The 16,584-nt window shown below is 40.5% G+C and overlaps 2 protein-coding genes across 12 annotated transcripts in view; one reads left to right on the top strand and one right to left on the bottom strand.

Moving 5' to 3' along the window:
- Positions 1-10,439, top strand: part of LOC108235102 (proline-rich protein 5) — a 22,952-nt gene extending 12,513 nt beyond the window's left edge. For 4 of the 9 annotated variants that reach the window (XM_017414887.3, XM_017414890.3, XM_025005655.2 and 1 more), the window contains exons 8-12: positions 1,143-1,284; positions 1,368-1,664; positions 1,745-3,267; positions 6,414-7,142; positions 9,937-10,439. In XM_017414887.3, coding sequence (XP_017270376.1) covers positions 1,143-1,284; positions 1,368-1,664; positions 1,745-2,100 — 795 coding nt within the window. In that variant the 3' untranslated portion in view covers positions 2,101-3,267; positions 6,414-7,142; positions 9,937-10,439. The remainder of the gene's footprint in view (positions 1-1,142; positions 1,285-1,367; positions 1,665-1,744; positions 3,268-6,413; positions 7,143-9,936) is intronic. The other 5 variants (XM_037981154.1, XM_037981151.1, XM_037981152.1 and 2 more) reach the window with 5 other exon arrangements.
- napepld (N-acyl phosphatidylethanolamine phospholipase D) lies at positions 6,309-16,584 on the bottom strand. 3 transcript variants are annotated; one of them, XM_017414891.3, is made up of 10 exons: positions 16,322-16,584; positions 13,333-13,411; positions 12,870-12,983; positions 12,314-12,454; positions 10,951-11,175; positions 10,760-10,863; positions 10,513-10,678; positions 10,176-10,324; positions 9,930-10,044; positions 6,309-7,132 (listed from the first exon to the last, which is right to left on the bottom strand). In XM_017414891.3, exons 1-10 carry the CDS (start codon positions 16,459-16,461, stop codon positions 7,001-7,003), a joined length of 1,365 nt encoding a protein of 454 aa, XP_017270380.1. In that variant the 5' UTR covers positions 16,462-16,584; the 3' UTR covers positions 6,309-7,000. The 3 variants fall into 3 exon arrangements, with proteins under 3 accessions (XP_017270380.1, XP_017270381.1, XP_017270382.1); XM_017414892.1 differs by lacking the exon at positions 16,322-16,584 and adding an exon at positions 14,738-15,015; XM_017414893.1 differs by lacking the exon at positions 16,322-16,584 and adding an exon at positions 14,758-15,015.

Raw genomic sequence — 16,584 nt, 5'->3', positions numbered from 1 at the left:
ACCAGTGAGGTGAGCTGAAAGAAAAACTGCAGTCATGTCAGCCACAGTTAACTAATGATAGTGAGCTTCTTATAACAGAACATTTTAGGTGTATATTGTTTAATTCTTAGGAATAATTTAACATTGTTGAGAGAGTGGGGTGAACAAAAGGTCAGTCTTAAAGGTTTGACTTCAGCCTCTCTGTTCCCTTCCTGTCGGACATGAGAACTGTATTATTTAGTGTCCACGTCTACGAACATGAGCTGCCACGAAGTGACGCCACGATCTTTGTTTCTGCTGTAAAAGACGTGACGAGAGGAGACAAGAGACGTCTGTGTTCAGAGGTGGTTTCCAGCCGGTGCAGCTGCAGGAGAGCAACTGCAGCACCTAAATGCAAGCGCCTCGCTGCTCCAGACAGAGACGTCATGTCACACGTCGACGCTCGGGCAGCGCCGACGTGTGACATGACGCGACTTCTGACCAGCAGCTCTGCGCAGAAACACTTTAAGATACAACGCAGCTTTTTAAACTTTCAAACTCCTGCGTCTGGTTTCAGTCAAACAGGAGGCATGTGTGTCATAAAGACATCAACTTCTAGGTAAGCCATCGCTGAACTTAGCTTCGTTAGACTTTTCCTCTCTTCTCTGCTCTCTGAGCTTTTAATTCAGAGCCTAAAACAGCAGCAATTTCTAAACCATTTAGCTAACATTTGATGTGGTAGTAGCCTAGAGTCATTCACAATTCTTACTCTGACTGTGACGTCCCAAGATCTGTCACAGGAACATTTTCCTCGAGGTTTAACCCAAACGGCTACGACTCCATCGTCTGTCGTTGCAACATGAGCTTAGTTTATAACTCTGGCATGAAAGGATGAAAGACAGGAGGTGCTTGGTTATTATTTGCTTAAATTAATCTAAAAGTGTGACCAAATTGTCTCATCGCTTTCGTCTTTTTCTGTTTAAACAAAATGTAGTAGTCTAATTTTTTCTATTTTTTGTTCAAGATGCGTATCATTCATTCTGCTCACATGAGTGTTTAATAATGTTCCAGAAAGTTTAACTCGGAGAGCTGAATTCCAGGAATGTGTTCAAGTTTCCATGACTTGATGCCAACAAGCAGCATCTAGCAGCTAACAAACTCTTGTTTGTGTGTCGTCGATCCAGGGTGTCCACGAATCCAAAGGCGTAACCGAGGACTACCTTCGTCTGGAGTCTCTCATCCAGAAAGTGGTCTGTCCTTACCTCGGGACTCATGGTTTATATTCCAGGGAGGAGCCCTCCAATCAGCACTCATCCTGCCTGCTAGGTGTGTGGAAGTGTGGATGTTTGTGTGTCCATAATGTCCACCAAAGGTTTTACTAAATATCAGGCCACCATCACGTTTTGCAGAGAAGCAGCTGCAGACCTCCATCACCCCCAAACCTGGAAACCCTCCGCCTGTCAAGAATCCCGTAGTTCGTTCTAAGAGCTACAACATTCCCCTGCTGACCCCCGTCGCAGAGTCTGCCTTCGACTCGTCGTTAGGAAGCGTCACGAGCGTCAGACGCCACTCCGTCTGTGAGATTCCGTCTTGTTTGGAGGAGAGCAGTCCGAAGTCCAAATGTGCCTCCAGGTCAAAGGACGACACCAGCATGTCGAGCCTCGCCAGCTCCTCCAGGGTCTCCACAGGTTCCCCTGCGCTAACAGGTAACACACCTGCTGCAGCTTTCAGCAGTCTGTCCTCTACGGTCTTCATTAAGGCCTTAAACGGTGTGTTTTCTGTGCAGACGCCTTAACGTCCAGCCCGGACCCCCGGCTCAGAGGTCCTGGCAGTCCTGCATCGCCCCTCCCTCTCCAAACACAGCAGCCTTCGCCCTGCATCCTCCCCGAGCCTTCGCCCTGCGAGGACGCGCTGTGCGCCGGCTCGCTGGAGTTCCACTCCCCGTCTTCCCCCAGAACTCTGGTTCAAGACACGAGCTCCGGTCCCAGCCCGGGCTCCAGCTTCGAGATAATGATGATGGACCCCAACATGGAGTCTTTGGATTCGGAACACGAGCAGGACGGCATCTTTCTAGACTTCTCGTACCGCTGTTCGGGAGACTCCAAGCACAGCAGGGACAGCAACAGACAGAACGTCACCTGACACACACACACACACACACACACACACACTCCACATTTATTTAAAGAGTAAATGCTGCTGAGTCATGATGGACATTCCTCCTGCCTTTTTCTAGAAACTCCAAATCATCAGGGATTTTTATTTCAAACTGAATTATTTTTCTACAAACTACTTTATCACTAAAGACAAAACAACAATGAACTTTGTATTTTTATTTCTCTCAAATGTGATTTTTTTTTTTAATGAAACATGCTGACAAATCAAACATCTCTCAAAGATGAGCTAAAGCTCTAACAGTTAAACTGAAACTGAACCTTTAACATCTCAACGTATTTGTTTAAATTATTTAAAAGTTTCATGGGAATTTTGCTAATTTGCCTCTAAATGAACTTGAATCCTACCTCAGTCTTCTGCCGTTTCTCTTCAGGAAGCTTAAATCCTGCAGGAAGAGTGCCTTCTGCTGTACGTGTCCTGATTTTCCTTTTTTTTTTTTTTAAACCTCATCTACTGAAAACTTGTGGCAAATCCCCCATTTCTTTTGTTTTTTGCTGTTTTGATCCATCCTGCCTGTGAGATCAGAGTAAAGGCAGTCAGTTCAGTTCTCAGTCAAACTAATGTTACTGTAGATTCACAGAGTTTTGGAAAGTCTTCCAGTCAGCTTTTAACTACAGATCGGGGTAAACACAGGAAAGCGTAAATACATCCTGGTTTGTTTGGAGTCTGCAGGTATTGAGCTGAAAAACCTCCCCCCCCGCCATGAAAGTCCGGTGTAACAGAAGCTTGTTCTGCCCTCAGCTGGGCCTGTTTTAATGTTTTAATGTCTTTTAAAAGCAGCAACAGATCAGCTCTGCCTCCAGTAAGAATATCTTGTGTTTGGTTTTTAGTGCTCAGATGCTGCCACCCAGTGTCGTTCTGTCCAATCTGCAAAAGTGTGTTTGAAAGGCAGGAAAAACCGCAGAAGGGCCCTTTAAAATTTGGAGCAGCTGTGAGACGAGGCCAATCAAGTCCACCTGTGAGGGAGGACGAGCAGGAGACGAACGTTGGAGCTGATGGTGGAGGATATGAAGAAACTTAACAGATTTATTTATTTGTTCCTCACAAACAAACGGGGAAGTTTCTTCCAGAGACGGGAAGTTTGTTTTTAGGAGTTCCTGGACAAACGGATCACTGGAGCAGCTCCAGGTTCAGGTTGGACTTTCTCTTTAATTTACTTTTGTAATATTTTGGCTTTTAGGTTCTTTTTCTCTTTTGGTCTTATTGGTCTAATGGGAAGTTTGGGCTTCTAGATTATTAACAACTTTTAGGATATGTTTTTATTAGAAACAGAAGACAGAAGTGCTTGTTTTAGAGGACTAATAATTATCAAGCTTTTCTCTAATTCCTCAGTGTCAGGTCAGTTTTAAAAACTAAAAAATACATTTACTGTCAGCTCATTAAAATGAACTGATCTTAGTGTTTCCCATTGAATTTATTTACTGAGTCATGAGTTGCAGTGACTTTAAATAACCTAAAATAACTCTTTACATGCTGTCTTTTTAGATGAAATCTTTAAAAACCAAAACGATCATGTCCATATTAGATTTTAAAGTTTATTTTTAAAGCCTAAACCAACAAAAGGGCAAAAGAACATAGTTTGTTCTCTTTGGAAATAATTTAACCATGAAAAAATAAACTATTCTGAATTTAAGTTATGTTATTAATGTGATGTCAGAAAATAAAACTATCTGGAAGGGAAGGAGTCTTTAGTTCAGGAAGAGCAAAAGATTTGGTTACAATAATAAACTGAAACTGATTTGAAGTAGATTTATTGAAATGGAAATTTCAAATCATTCGAACTTTTCTGAGACTTAAATGTTTACAATGAACCTGCATTCATGCCTTTTTAAACATTTAATTTAGAGCAAATAAATCTAAATGTTGTCAGAATGCCTTCGTTGTTCAGCTGCAACAGGGAAGAAACTTTGTTATAAAAATCTGGTTTCTGCCTAAAATATAGTAGATTTTAAAAAGGAAAAAAATGCATAAACTCAGGTAAGGACAAAAGTCTAATTATTTCAGAATCTTTCGTTCAGGTGAGGATGAAACTGTTCCAGTCTCTAAAGTTGACCTGTTGTGTTTAGGAAAGAAAAATGTCATAAATAAAGATTGAAATAACTCTTTAAAGGGTTGGACTGTAGAGATGCAGCTTAGTGAATCAGAATCTGTAGAATTGTCCAATTTTTCCCATAAGTGATCTTTTTTTTTAATGCCGAAGTCCCTTTTTTTTTCTCCGCTGGCTTTTATTGTGCAACAGTTTACTTGAATTGTGGTCTGATTGTTCATTATAGTGATTTCTTTTGTTTGTTTTTCACAGCATGAGCAGGATTTCAGCTCGTTTCAAACATGCTGTAGAGATAAATCTAAACAGAGTTCTCCCAGGGAGGAGGTGTTAAATCTACAGTAGTCCAAGTTTGGAGGCCTGAGTTCTTTTACAACAGTTTAACTAGTTTTACATGTAGAACATCACTAAAGCTTTCAGAACTATAAAGTGAAAGAATCGCACGCTGCGAAGCTGCAAGGACTTCTGGGTAAATCAGTGTGGAAAATATGCTCTTTATTGTGCTGAGAAATGCAGGTTTGTCGTCTTTCGTTGATCTGTTCAGGTTGTTAGGAAGTCGATTTTAATGTTGATCATCATGATTGTGAAAGAAATCAGATGGATTTTTCCTGTTGTCATGGTTACTAGTAGCAACAACAGTGGTTTAAAAAAAGGAAAAAGCAACAGTTTTGGCTGCCTGTGTGTGGCCCCTGATTGAATAAATAGAAGTTTCTCATTGTTCCTGGGGCTCCCCTGCACCCTTGGATGGTGATGGTGTCTGTGTTTAGGAGGAGGAGGATGATGAGGGTGAGGAAGGTGACGGTGAGGAGGGTGGTGGTGAGGATGATGAGGATGAGGAAGGTGAGAATGAGGAAGGTGAGGATGATGAAGGTTAGGAGGAGGAGGATGATGATGATGGCTCCAGTCCTGTCAGGAGTGGATCCTGAGGCCAGGCTTGTTTCTGAGGGTCGACTGTGTTACAGTCGGAGCTGAAGTCCTCGGGCGTGTTGGTGGTTTATGGAAGTTCTCAGCATCAGCTGTTAGACTGCATGAAACAGACGGTGATGGTTGGATTTCTGTGTAGAAAGAAATGAACTTTGGACCGATGGAATCCTGTATTTAAGTTAGAGTTCGTGTTTGAGATTCTCCATGTTTAAACATAGATGAAGTGTTGATGTGTTTTAGTTGTGCAGCTGATCTCAGGAAGCTTTTTTTTGTTTTTTTTAAAGTTAAAAGCTCCAGTGACAAATTCAGAGTGTAAAGTATAAAATCTTTTTAGGTTCTTTGTCTTCAGTATTAACATGTAAACTTTAAAAAGGACGAAGCTGTAAGCTGGTATGCCCAAACTTTTTGAAAAGCATTTTTTAGGGTATAATTCTTCAAATATACTTCAAGTAAAAGCACAATTGGACCAAAACTTCAGACATCAGGAACACTTTTCCAGTTTTAAGTTGATTGTCTGTAAGAAAACATGACGTCTGGATCTGCTGCTCAGTTCGAGGTTGTAGTTTCTGTATTTTAAGGCCAAATCAGAGAAGTTATTTTAACTGTAAAAGCAATTAATTTGTCCAGATAGGGACAAAAAGGTGAATGTTGATTCTTTTATTATGGTTTGCTTTTATTCAGGGGTTTAAAGCTAAAAACGGATAAACTTTCAGTTTTTTTATTGGTCTTTTGAAGCATTTTAAAGTCATCAAGCTCTCCTGTGATATTTGGTTAAGTTAAGTTTATCACAAGAGACTAAACAAACTAAGAACATTCAGTCGATTTGATCAAATTGTGGTTTGTCATTTCTCCCCCACATAGAATAATAATAATAAAACAAAACAAATGTGTGGTGAACTTCAGTCAGGGTGTTTCTTAGTTTCTGTTGGAAGCCTGGTGCTGCTGAGGTTGATCTAAAACACCGTGTCCAGGTGTAGTTTGTATTTGTCTAATATTTAATTATAAGTGCAGATAGACGCAGAATACTCTGGTTTAGAGCGCCTGTTTTGATGTGGCCACTAGGGGACACCAAGGTAAAGTTTTAACCTTTTGTGCAATGAGTTTTTAATGAACAGACTTGCTGGTAGGATTATTTATGGAGGAAAGTTCCCCCTGACAGCCAGAACATGATTTATCTGACCTATTGTTCTGAAAGGAAAACAAACACTTTTAAACTTCAAGGTAAATTTATTGACAAACTCAGAAAACAAAGCAGAATTGGCCTTTAAGAGTTAGTAAATGAGCTTAAGATGTTTTTTTTTTCTACATTCAGGCTGAGAAGATTTACATCACTGAAATGACTCTACTACGCTCTACAACTGACTGATCACACTGAGCAGAGGCACGTTTCACAGCATCCAGTGTTTGAAGCTGCAACAAAACGCTCCACAGTTGAAACCAGCTCAACTTTCAACACTGCAGGCACCAAACAGACCGGATGGTTCTTGGAGTTTTGGACTGGCCGCAGCTCCACTCCTGATGTAAGAGCACCGACTGTTTTAATCTGTAAAACTGCATCCACCCTGACAGTGATGGCTGATGTTTTGCTTTTTCTCCTCAGAGGTGAAACCTTCCTGAAGCTGTGTGAAGATGCTGAAAGGAACTCATCAAACTAGCAACACGCCTACTTTAGGACAGTTTTTTTTTTTGTCTGACACTTATTTTTCTAAGTGGTACAATCATTAATGTGAGTATTTTGTTGCACATCTCACTGTCAGGATGAACAGAAACAGTCACTTTTATTGGGTTGAGCTGCACAGACTGCATTAGAAACTTCAGATCTATCCATGGTGAATAGTACACTTTATTTATTTTTTTACAGCTATAGATCCAGAGGAAAGTCTGCGTGCTGCAGTGACTTCAGTTGAACACGTCGGGCTCCGGCGCAGCGATGAGCCGAGACTCCCCGTGATGCAGTGTGAAGAAACTTTGTGCTTTCAGTCCTTTCTGCTCCACAGCTTCTCTGAGGCGAACTGGTGGCTCCAGGTAGTTCTGCCCAAAGGTGAGAAAATGTAGCAGCTTTAAGGAGAAGGTTCAGATTTTTTACAGTGGGCTCTGTCTGCAGACAGATGTGGAGAAATTCAAAAAGGTTAAAAAAAACAACTGGACTTCTATTCTGTAGTTGAAGATGTTTAGCTTCTCATCCGAGGAGCTTTCTCTGTTCAGAAATAGAGTATGGAGATGTGATGTAAGCTGGATAGCTTGCAAATTCCACACTATTTTTGAATTTAGAAAGCTCCTCAGATGAGAAGCTAAACGTCTTCAACTACAGAATAGAAGTCCAGTTTTTGTGTTTTAACCTTTTTTGAATTTACCATGGCCTGGATGACTGAGAATCTACACCAGCATGTGGAGAAATGATCAGACTTGTTGTGGTGTTTTTTCCTTCACATTAATATTTAAAACTGTAATTTCTGATGTAGATTAACATTTTTAAAGGGATAGCTTGAATTTTTCTGTGAACTAATATCAGGGAGATGAGCCAAGACTAAAGTAGATTTCTGACCTAAACAACTCAAATGTTTTTGAAGTTTTCCATCACAGAGTTTCTCTGCCTTGTTGGGCGTAAGATGAGTTTAAAGTGTTATTAGTTACAGACTGCAAATACAAAAGTAATGTGGTGGAAATTTGCTTTGGTCCCAATCAGGCTAGCTGTTAGCTCATCTCCTGATAGTCCAAGCCCATAAAGCTGTCAGAGCATGTTTTGTCTTCCAGTTGATGTGAAGAAAAATACCACAAATCAGTTTGATGATCCCTCCACATCAAGTTTCAAAAGCTCCCTCCTCAGAGTTGGGTCATTTAAATTTTCAGCCACAGCATGTGGAAATAACTAGCAGCAGTTCCTCTTTGAGGATCACAAATACAATGACTTTGTCTTTAGTGCAGAGCAGCATGAAATGTTTACAGTGAGGGGGCTGAGAAGAATAATTTTATCACCTGCTGATTTGTTCACTTAGTTTAATTTTATCAGTGAGACAATAAAAGTGGACAACTATCAGACACTTCTGATCTCAGCTTCTGTGTATAAAACCCATCTCTCCACAGAAAGTTTTCTTCCATTTCAACCTCTACACCCTCATTGATGAGACCACAGATCTGCACTACAAAACCATCAGTGAGAAGGTGACAGCTATTGGTGTGGTTATTCTGAAGCAGAAGTATAAAACGACCACCAGCTGCCCTCAGCCTGAAGCACAGGAGGCGCAAACTCCACTCTGATGGACTGAAACTGTGATCCCAACTGGTTTCTTAACAAGCTCCTCCTGCATGGAGCTTCAGACTGAGGGTGATTGATGGTAATTTTATATTTATGTTTCTGAATAATCACACCAACAGTTGAGCAGATCTATCATGTTCTCCTTGCTGATCTTTGGGAGAGGTTAGAAAAGGCAGGATTTTATTTCTCTGTAGAGATGCACATAAGTTAATAACAGGAGTGTCTCACATTGACTGTCGGGACTATTTTGATAAATATTTAACTCTTGTATATAAGAGGGCCAATGAACAAAATCAGCAGGAGATCAACTAATCCTCCCCCCTCCCACACACACACTGTGTAGACACTGACAGTTTACCATGCTGTCTGTCCTACACACAATCAGGAGGGGAAGTAAAGCTCTCAGACCTGAGCTACAGAGCAGGATTAGTGAGGTAACTGCATGTTTAATTCTGGGTTTTCAGTGTCATAAAGCTGCTTTGACTGTGGCGACCTCATCTTGACCAGTCCCTTCACTGAGACATTAATAAAGTTTCTCAGCAGTTAAAACCAATTATTCTAAAGCTTCAGATCTTTTTATCTACAGCAGGGGTGGCCACTAGCCTGCATGTTTTACTTGTTTCTCTGCTCCAACAACTGATTCAATGGTTAAATTACCTCTTCATGTTAATCTTGTGGTGGAGCAGAGAAACAAGTAAAACATGCAGGACAGTGGCCCTGGAGGACCGATCTACAGTGTGAATAAAGATCAACTTGGACTACGTAGGTTTAGGTTTGAAACAGGGGAAGCTAGATTTAAGTAAAAAGTGAACCAGCATCATGATACTGAAAACTGAACCCCTGCTTTGTAGTACAGGCCTCAGGCATCTCTAGGAAAGTTTGGTTTTCAAGCTGTAATCAGCTGTGACATCAGTCAAAGAACAGAGGAAGTCCTGATGACCCAGACTGCTGTCTCTTTAATCTGGTTCAAAATGTCAGCAGCATGAGAGAATACTATATTAGCAAACATTAAACCATGTCTCTGTTGACAGGTGAATGAACCAGTTTACCTGATCACCAGACAGACTGGTGCATTCACCATGATTTTTTTTTTCCCCTTTAAGTCTGTGACAAACTAAATAGGTTAAATTTTTGCTAATATAACATTCTCTCACAGCAATATGACATTTGAGTTTAAGGTTTTTAGCAAACATTAAGAGGCCAAAGTTTGGCTAGTCACTACCTCTTTCTATGACAAATGTCAGGTATTGATAACCATTTGACCTTTTTAAGAGGGAATTTCTGCTGTAAGAACTCTAAACTGACCATCTATTACTATGTGTAACTTCTGCACACACCACTACAGTTAAAACAATATCCTACCTGTTACAGATAGCTCTTTGAACAACGAGTTTGATCTGGTCAGAAAGAAACAATAAGCTAGTCTGAATAGGACAAAGAGCATTTCATAAGAATGCTCTTTTACAAACTATGACAGCAGCAATCCACTTTGGCCTTCCTCAGACCAAACTGAGGTCATTCAAAGAGCTTTCTACAACAGACCTCCTGCTTTAACACGTCTGTATATCCTACCTCATAGGCGAGGGCGAAGGTCCCCCAGTGGATGGCCACAGACTGTTTGGCCTGAAGGTCCTGATGAATCTGAACGGCCTCCTCTGGGTCGACGTGCTGTCCCCGCATCACATACCTGAAAACCATCAGAATATTCCACGAGTTAGGCTTTATGTCTGTCTGTTACTGAATAAAAATACTGTACACAATAAAGTCTACTTTTCTAAGTTTATATAAATTAAACTATGGCAGGAGAGTACACCGAACCTGGGATGGTATGCTCCGATCGGGATTGCTGCGAGGTCAAAAGGTCCAAAGCGGCGTCCGATCTCCTGGAAGGTGGAGCAGTAGCCGGTATCACCAGCAAAGAAGAATCTGAAGCTCGGACCCAAAACAGACCAGCTGCTCCATAAAGACTGAAAAGAGAACAAAACTAATTTAAGACTGCATGAAGCAGTTCTCTTGTTTTAAACTATGTTAAGTAAAATCAAAGATGCTTTCCAACCTAACTGTAATAAAAATCTGAATCCATTGGGGTTAACATGTTTTTGTCTGAATATAACCCACATTACTGCAGACTCAACAGGCCACATTTATGACATGCCTTGTTATCGTCCAGCGCGGTGCGTTTGCTCCAGTGCTGAGCGGGCGTGCACACAAACGTGATAACGTCATGACCCGGGACACAGTTCTCCTCCCACCAGTCCAGCTCCATCACGTTCTCACAGCCCATCTTCACCAGCCAGTCCATCAAACCCAGGGGCACGAACCTGCCAAACACATTCATCAACACCAATTACAGAAGGTCCAATGGAGCATGACTGATGGGCTGATAGAGTCTCCACACATACCAGCGTAACTCCCCTCCAAAGCGTGCGTTGAGGCTGGCAACAGATCCCGTGTCCAGATGATCGTAATGAGAGTGACTGATGAGGACAGCATCGATCCTCGGCAGCTGTTGGCAGGAGATGACAGGGAAAACGTGGTGTGAAATAAACATCGAAATGAACGATTTCCTTAATGTTAAAAAGAATCTACAGACCTGTTCTACCGTACAGGGGGGTCCTCTGTACCTTTTGGGCCCCATGAACTGCACCGGTGACGCTCTCTGACTAAAAATGGGGTCTGTCAGAATATTCACGCCCTCCATTTCAACCAGAACCGTAGCGTGGCCGAGCCAAGTGACTCTCAAACCCGGATGAGAGTCTGAGGGGTCTGGATTTCGGACAAAGAACGGCTCCATCACTGGGAGCTCGCTGTCCAGGGCCTGTGGGAACATAGGCAGTGACTTCCAAACAAAAACGACGTAAGAGCAGCACGGGAAAGTACCTTGTAACGATAATGTGTTTGACCAGTAGGCATGAGCTGGTTTCCAGGTTTAAATGTATTTTAATGAGATACCAGAGACTGTGTGGGCTTTTCTCTGCTTGGATGTAGAGAAATAGTTTCCAAAGCTTTTAGCTTTTAACCCATAAAACAAAGACTTGACCTCTAACACACAAACAAGCACCTCCAATTCATCTTACACTGGTTTAAGCTTTTTTAACAAACATACTGAAAATATGTTGTTAGGCATTTTTAATTTATTCCATTTGACTTCTGGGAATCAGCTCAAACCTCAAACAGTGATGTCTGATCCTGACTTTAGGAACCACTGATGTACTGTGGCTCCTTGGTGTTTTGGCCAACGTCGGTTTTAAATGTTATGTCTCTACTTGTGATTAAATTATAGTTTCTACTTTGATCTTTAAAATATAAACAGCTGACAGATTTAATATCAGTGCCATGAGTATATAAAACAATGAACACTGACTTATATCAAATGTATAGAATATTTTATCATGGTGACAATTACAGCAGCAGTAGTTGAATTTCTGTTTCTAAATAAAAAATAACTTGATCATGTGACACGTTTATATAATCATATAAACTGATTTATGTGAGCTACCTCTCCATCTCTTCACCTGAGACTAAGGATGTGGTTAGTCTATTTATTTATTATTTTAATAGAATACAACTCCACACAGCAATCAGTGAAAATAAAGGGTTAAGTGTGTCTGTGCTGCCTCTGCGGCCTGATAATCCCTCAGTGAACTCAGTGAAATGTTTCCAGAAGGAGCTATAAATACAGAGTTGACACAGGGTGGTGTTTTTAAACAGAGCTGTGAAAGATGAGCCTGTGGTGCTGATTCTTAAACTTAACTCTGACACACTGAGGAGGTCAACAACATGATCAGAACATTGTTTTTCTTTGTGAAATTATCAAATTTATATTCTTAAACACAGTATATTGAAGAATATACTGACTTCAGTCACCAATATGGCTGACTAAATTAGGTTACTATAATTTGTAAATAATAAACTGAGCCAAAAGAACTGGAGTTGGATGAGAAAACCTTTCCCACCTCTTTACTTGTCGGTACGTTGCTGTGATTTTTCTCCACCAGCAGGAACCTGAGCAGCATGGAGTAGGTTGGAAACCGCCATGTTGGCCAGGGGTTAGTCCAGCGGCCCTGTTTGTCCCGACAGGACTTTGTCACTTCCTCCTGCACCCAAAACAAACAAACAAACAACATTTCAGGCCCTCTGAGTGCACTGTAATGTACTTGTAAGACAAAACCTAATAAGGCTGAGAATTTATATTAAAAAAAGCTCAATAAATATAAAAATAAAAAACTGGGGTGAATGAACTTGTATGTTTGGTGGACCAGAGGTGAACAGCAGTGAGCTATATGATATTAGCTAACACAAAACAGGCTATGACTCAACGTGTTTTACAAATATTGAACTAAAGCTTGGTGTGGTTATAGCTGAGAGTCATCCTCAACACATGCTTCGATCAACAGATCATAAGGATTACATATAATGTCACTTACATGGTTTGACTAAAACAGTTACATAAAATAATAAATTAAAATATACATCCCTTCAAGATATGGTAGAATGGTCATTTTTTTTTACCTCCAGACGGTAGTCCAGACGGAAGCTCTTTCGAGAGGAGCGGGTGGAGCTACTCTTCCTGAGGATTTGAGGATCCACTCGTCCACCTTCGGCACCTTGAGGCAATCCACCATCCTTGAAAGCAGACAAAAACAGCCAGGGTTAATTCACAGTTCAAAAGGGGAATATATATATATAAAAACAAACAATAAAAGGCACATAACACCAAAACCAACTGTCATTAGGTTATCTTGTTGCTACTTTTTTCTTTAATATTACCTGTAACATCTTCTTTCCTTCCTGACCTGTTATAGGTTTGATTCAGGTGTCTAAAACAAACGTCACTTCAGCTCACCTTTTTCTAACACAAGTCAAGATCTTTCACATATTTGACTTAGCAGTCCTGAGCCTGGACTACAATGATAAAAGTGACTTTACTCAGGTTGTTGCATCTCATTTACTCCCAAAAGTCGAAAAATATTACCTCAACCAGATGAGTTCTCTCCTCAAGCTCTGCTCTGTCTGAAGATGAAGGCTTCTCCATGTGTTCACCACCTGCACACCTAGAACGGACACACACACAGTTCACATTTGAAAACCTCTTCACAATCAGCAGAGCCACAGATTGTCCGTTTATCAGTTCTTGCAGATCACAGCAGAGCAACACATTTACACTAACAAGTCATTTGCCTTCCCTTTAATGATAACAGATGACAGTTTAAAGCGTCACAATTTGCATGAAAGATAGCTAAATGATCAGATGGCACTCTTCAAATGAAACCGCCATCAGTGGTGACATGTTACACTACATTCAGCAGGAAGCCACTTTGTCCCAAGCCTGCCAGACGAGCCGAGAACAGTCTCAGATTTGGCACCAATTTATCTCTTAACTCAAGGGCAGAAAAACATGAAGCCACAAGTTGACTAATGGCTCTGATGGTTGTTAATCTTGTGCAACAAACTGGGAAGTAACTCGGGTGCACATGCAGAAATGAGACAACAATAAAGAAGTTACTCCATCCATTAAAACAAAACAAACAAGAAAAACTAATTGACTAATACCAGGAAGTGATAAAAGCAATTTTGCACTTCTGTTGAATAATTTCTAACCTAGCTGTGAAATCATGGGTGAAATTTTACTGCCTCTGTGCATCTTATTAATTTGAAACATAGTGGTGAAATACTAAACCTGAAACAGACAACATGTTTCACCTGAGCAGACCAAACTGAAGGGAATTATACCTTCAGCAGGAGAACATGCAGAGTATGATGAACCGAATATACTGATATTAGAGTTTAAAGGAAGCAGAGCCAACGCCTACATTAAGTGCACACTTCTGCAAGCCTAATCACAGCCCTTCCTTATCCTGCTTTTATGCACACTAAATAACTACTTATGTTCCCAACACACCCTTATAGCCTATTAAAAACACCCCTGAAGGCTGGTGTTCCCTCATGAGCAGATAATGCATTCACTCTTCTGTGCTGGACCATGTAAACACCATGATGCTGATGATGCACTCAGCCTCATGAATGGACTTTTACACACACACAGAAAACAATGGAGCTCTGTGGATGACTGTGCAGTCGGCCAGATGTGGTCATATAAACAACAAACTTACACACGAGTCTGACTTTTGTACTTCTCGTTCGAGGCCTGGTTATTTTTTCTAACTGGCCAGACATTAAGTTTGAAGCCAAACCTGCCCGGACCAGTTTTAACAGCACGCCAAACTGACAGAACAGGCTGAAATAAACGGGTTACTCGTGAACTTTAGAGCACATTTAAGTACAATACAAGGCGACCACTGTGAGGGAAAAACCTTGATAATATAAAACACGAATTAAAATGCCACTTCCATCACGTTACAGACTAATGAAAACATTACCTGCGTCCAGCAAAACACACCTGAAGTCGAGCTCAACAGAAGCGTCGGTTCTCTAACAAGAAGCCATATTTGTTTTGTCCGTTTTACATTATCACGCGGGCTCGGAGTGTTTCCAACTCGGTTTACATGACAGCTGCGTGTCCTGTGCCAGCAGGCGACACGAAAGTTCAATTCGGCTGCAGAAAAAGCCGCCCTAGATGGCGTTTTGGTGACGAAAAACACGCGAATCGTGCGGCGGCAGGGGGGAGCGATTCGGTATCAGCTCGATCAAGCTGACGTCAGAGGCAAAGCTTTGATCACGTGAGCACCCAGCAAACTCTGGCTTAAAGACTGCGAGCGGTTTAAAAACACGCCTTCAAAATAACCTAACAAGTGCTTTAACAAATAACAAACGCTCCAATCAAAATATACATTGATTACTATTCATGACAATAACCTTAAAAAAATATATTAAAACAACTGGCACAATAAAAGCTTTATAATTTCACCACCGCTTTTGTATGAGCTGGACGGAGGCCCTGAAGTGCACACCAAACCGACTTTCAAGGGTACTCATTGCATTGTCTTGAAAACTGGTCAAAACAAAAGCTAATAAAGTAAGAAACAAAATCTGCACATTTCCCCCGCTGATAATGATGGTTAATGTGTAACTTTGTCAATGGCTGCCAAATACTAGGTGACTTTGTTTACCTAGGAAACAGCTGAAGTTACTGAAAACTGGTCCACCGTGGTGACATCCATGTTAGAGCTATTTATGATGAAGTCAGACATTTCTGATGTATTTATACTCTGATTTAATGACTAAGTTTGCACATAAGAAATGAGCAGACTCAGGCAGTGCGTTGTTTACATTGAGTGCGGACCCACGTTTCAGGACTGCATATCGATATAGCTGGAAAAACTACTGGAGTGAACTCTTTCAAACCACTTGATACATTTCAGGAAAACCTTTTTATGTTCGATTTTAGAGTTTTCAATCAGTATCTTTCAGAAAGCATAAACTTCTGTTCACAGATACATCATCAAAAATAGTCCTGATGCATAAAGACAGATATAGAGGGAGGACAAGTTAAACTGTTTAAAACAAAACAGAAAGAAAGTGGGGTCAACCTAACCTAACATGCTTGAATAAAAGCTGAAACTATTCCAATGAATGATAAAAGTCATTAGGTCTTTTTTTTTGGTCCATGTTTTCCTAATTACATGTACACTTTTAAAGAAATACCTTTATTTTCCCATTTTGTTAAGTTTTATAGAGAAAATAAAGAATTTAATAAATAAAAGAATTTATAAAGAAAATAAAAGCTGCTGCACAAACTTTTATACTGTAACTCACAAATTCGTTTAAAGAACTATTTTGTGAAATGTCTCATTTTCATGATTCATTTCCGTTTTTAAATCCTGTCGTGTTTTCAGTTTGTTTCCCCGTCTCCAATTCATTTAAAACTTTTAAAACTACACCTGGCTACCTGAATTAAAGAACTCAAAAGTGAAACCAAAAAGTTTAATTTCCACTCCACTTATTGAACAAATGCATAACAATGTTTCCAGTGTTATATTTTCACAGTGAGCGGATAATCTTACCTTGAGTTTCTCCACCTGATGAAGCACACCTGGAGATAATTGAACCTGAAAATTGTCGCCAGATTCAGTCGCGTCTTGTTTGGATTAAATTTACTCTTACTAATAAATAATTGCACAGGCTTAAATGACACCGTTTCCATTCTAGTTCGTTGAACCTCAACATATTTTATTTGCTGTTTAAAATTAAGAAAAACAGCGACAAAAATTGCACAAGTTCAACTGGTTTTTCTTTTTAGTCAGGAGCGGGAAAAGTTGCTCGAGCT

The sequence above is a fragment of the Kryptolebias marmoratus genome, linkage group LG18, assembly GCF_001649575.2.
Source record: "Kryptolebias marmoratus isolate JLee-2015 linkage group LG18, ASM164957v2, whole genome shotgun sequence".
NCBI lineage: Eukaryota > Metazoa > Chordata > Actinopteri > Cyprinodontiformes > Rivulidae > Kryptolebias > Kryptolebias marmoratus.
Note: the sequence above shows the minus strand (reverse complement) of the source record. Positions and strands in the feature narration are given on the sequence as shown.

Coding starts and splice junctions, on each gene's coding strand:
- napepld (XM_017414891.3), bottom strand. CDS start 16,461: ATGGAAACGGTGTCATTTAAGCCTGTGCAATTATTTATTAGTAAGAGT. Junction 13,412..16,321: donor ATCAGGTGGAGAAACTCAAG/GTAAGATTATCC, acceptor TGTCCGTTCTAG/GTGTGCAGGTGGTGAACACA. Junction 10,679..10,759: donor TTTGGAGGGGAGTTACGCTG/GTATGTGTGGAG, acceptor TGTGTTTGGCAG/GTTCGTGCCCCTGGGTTTGA.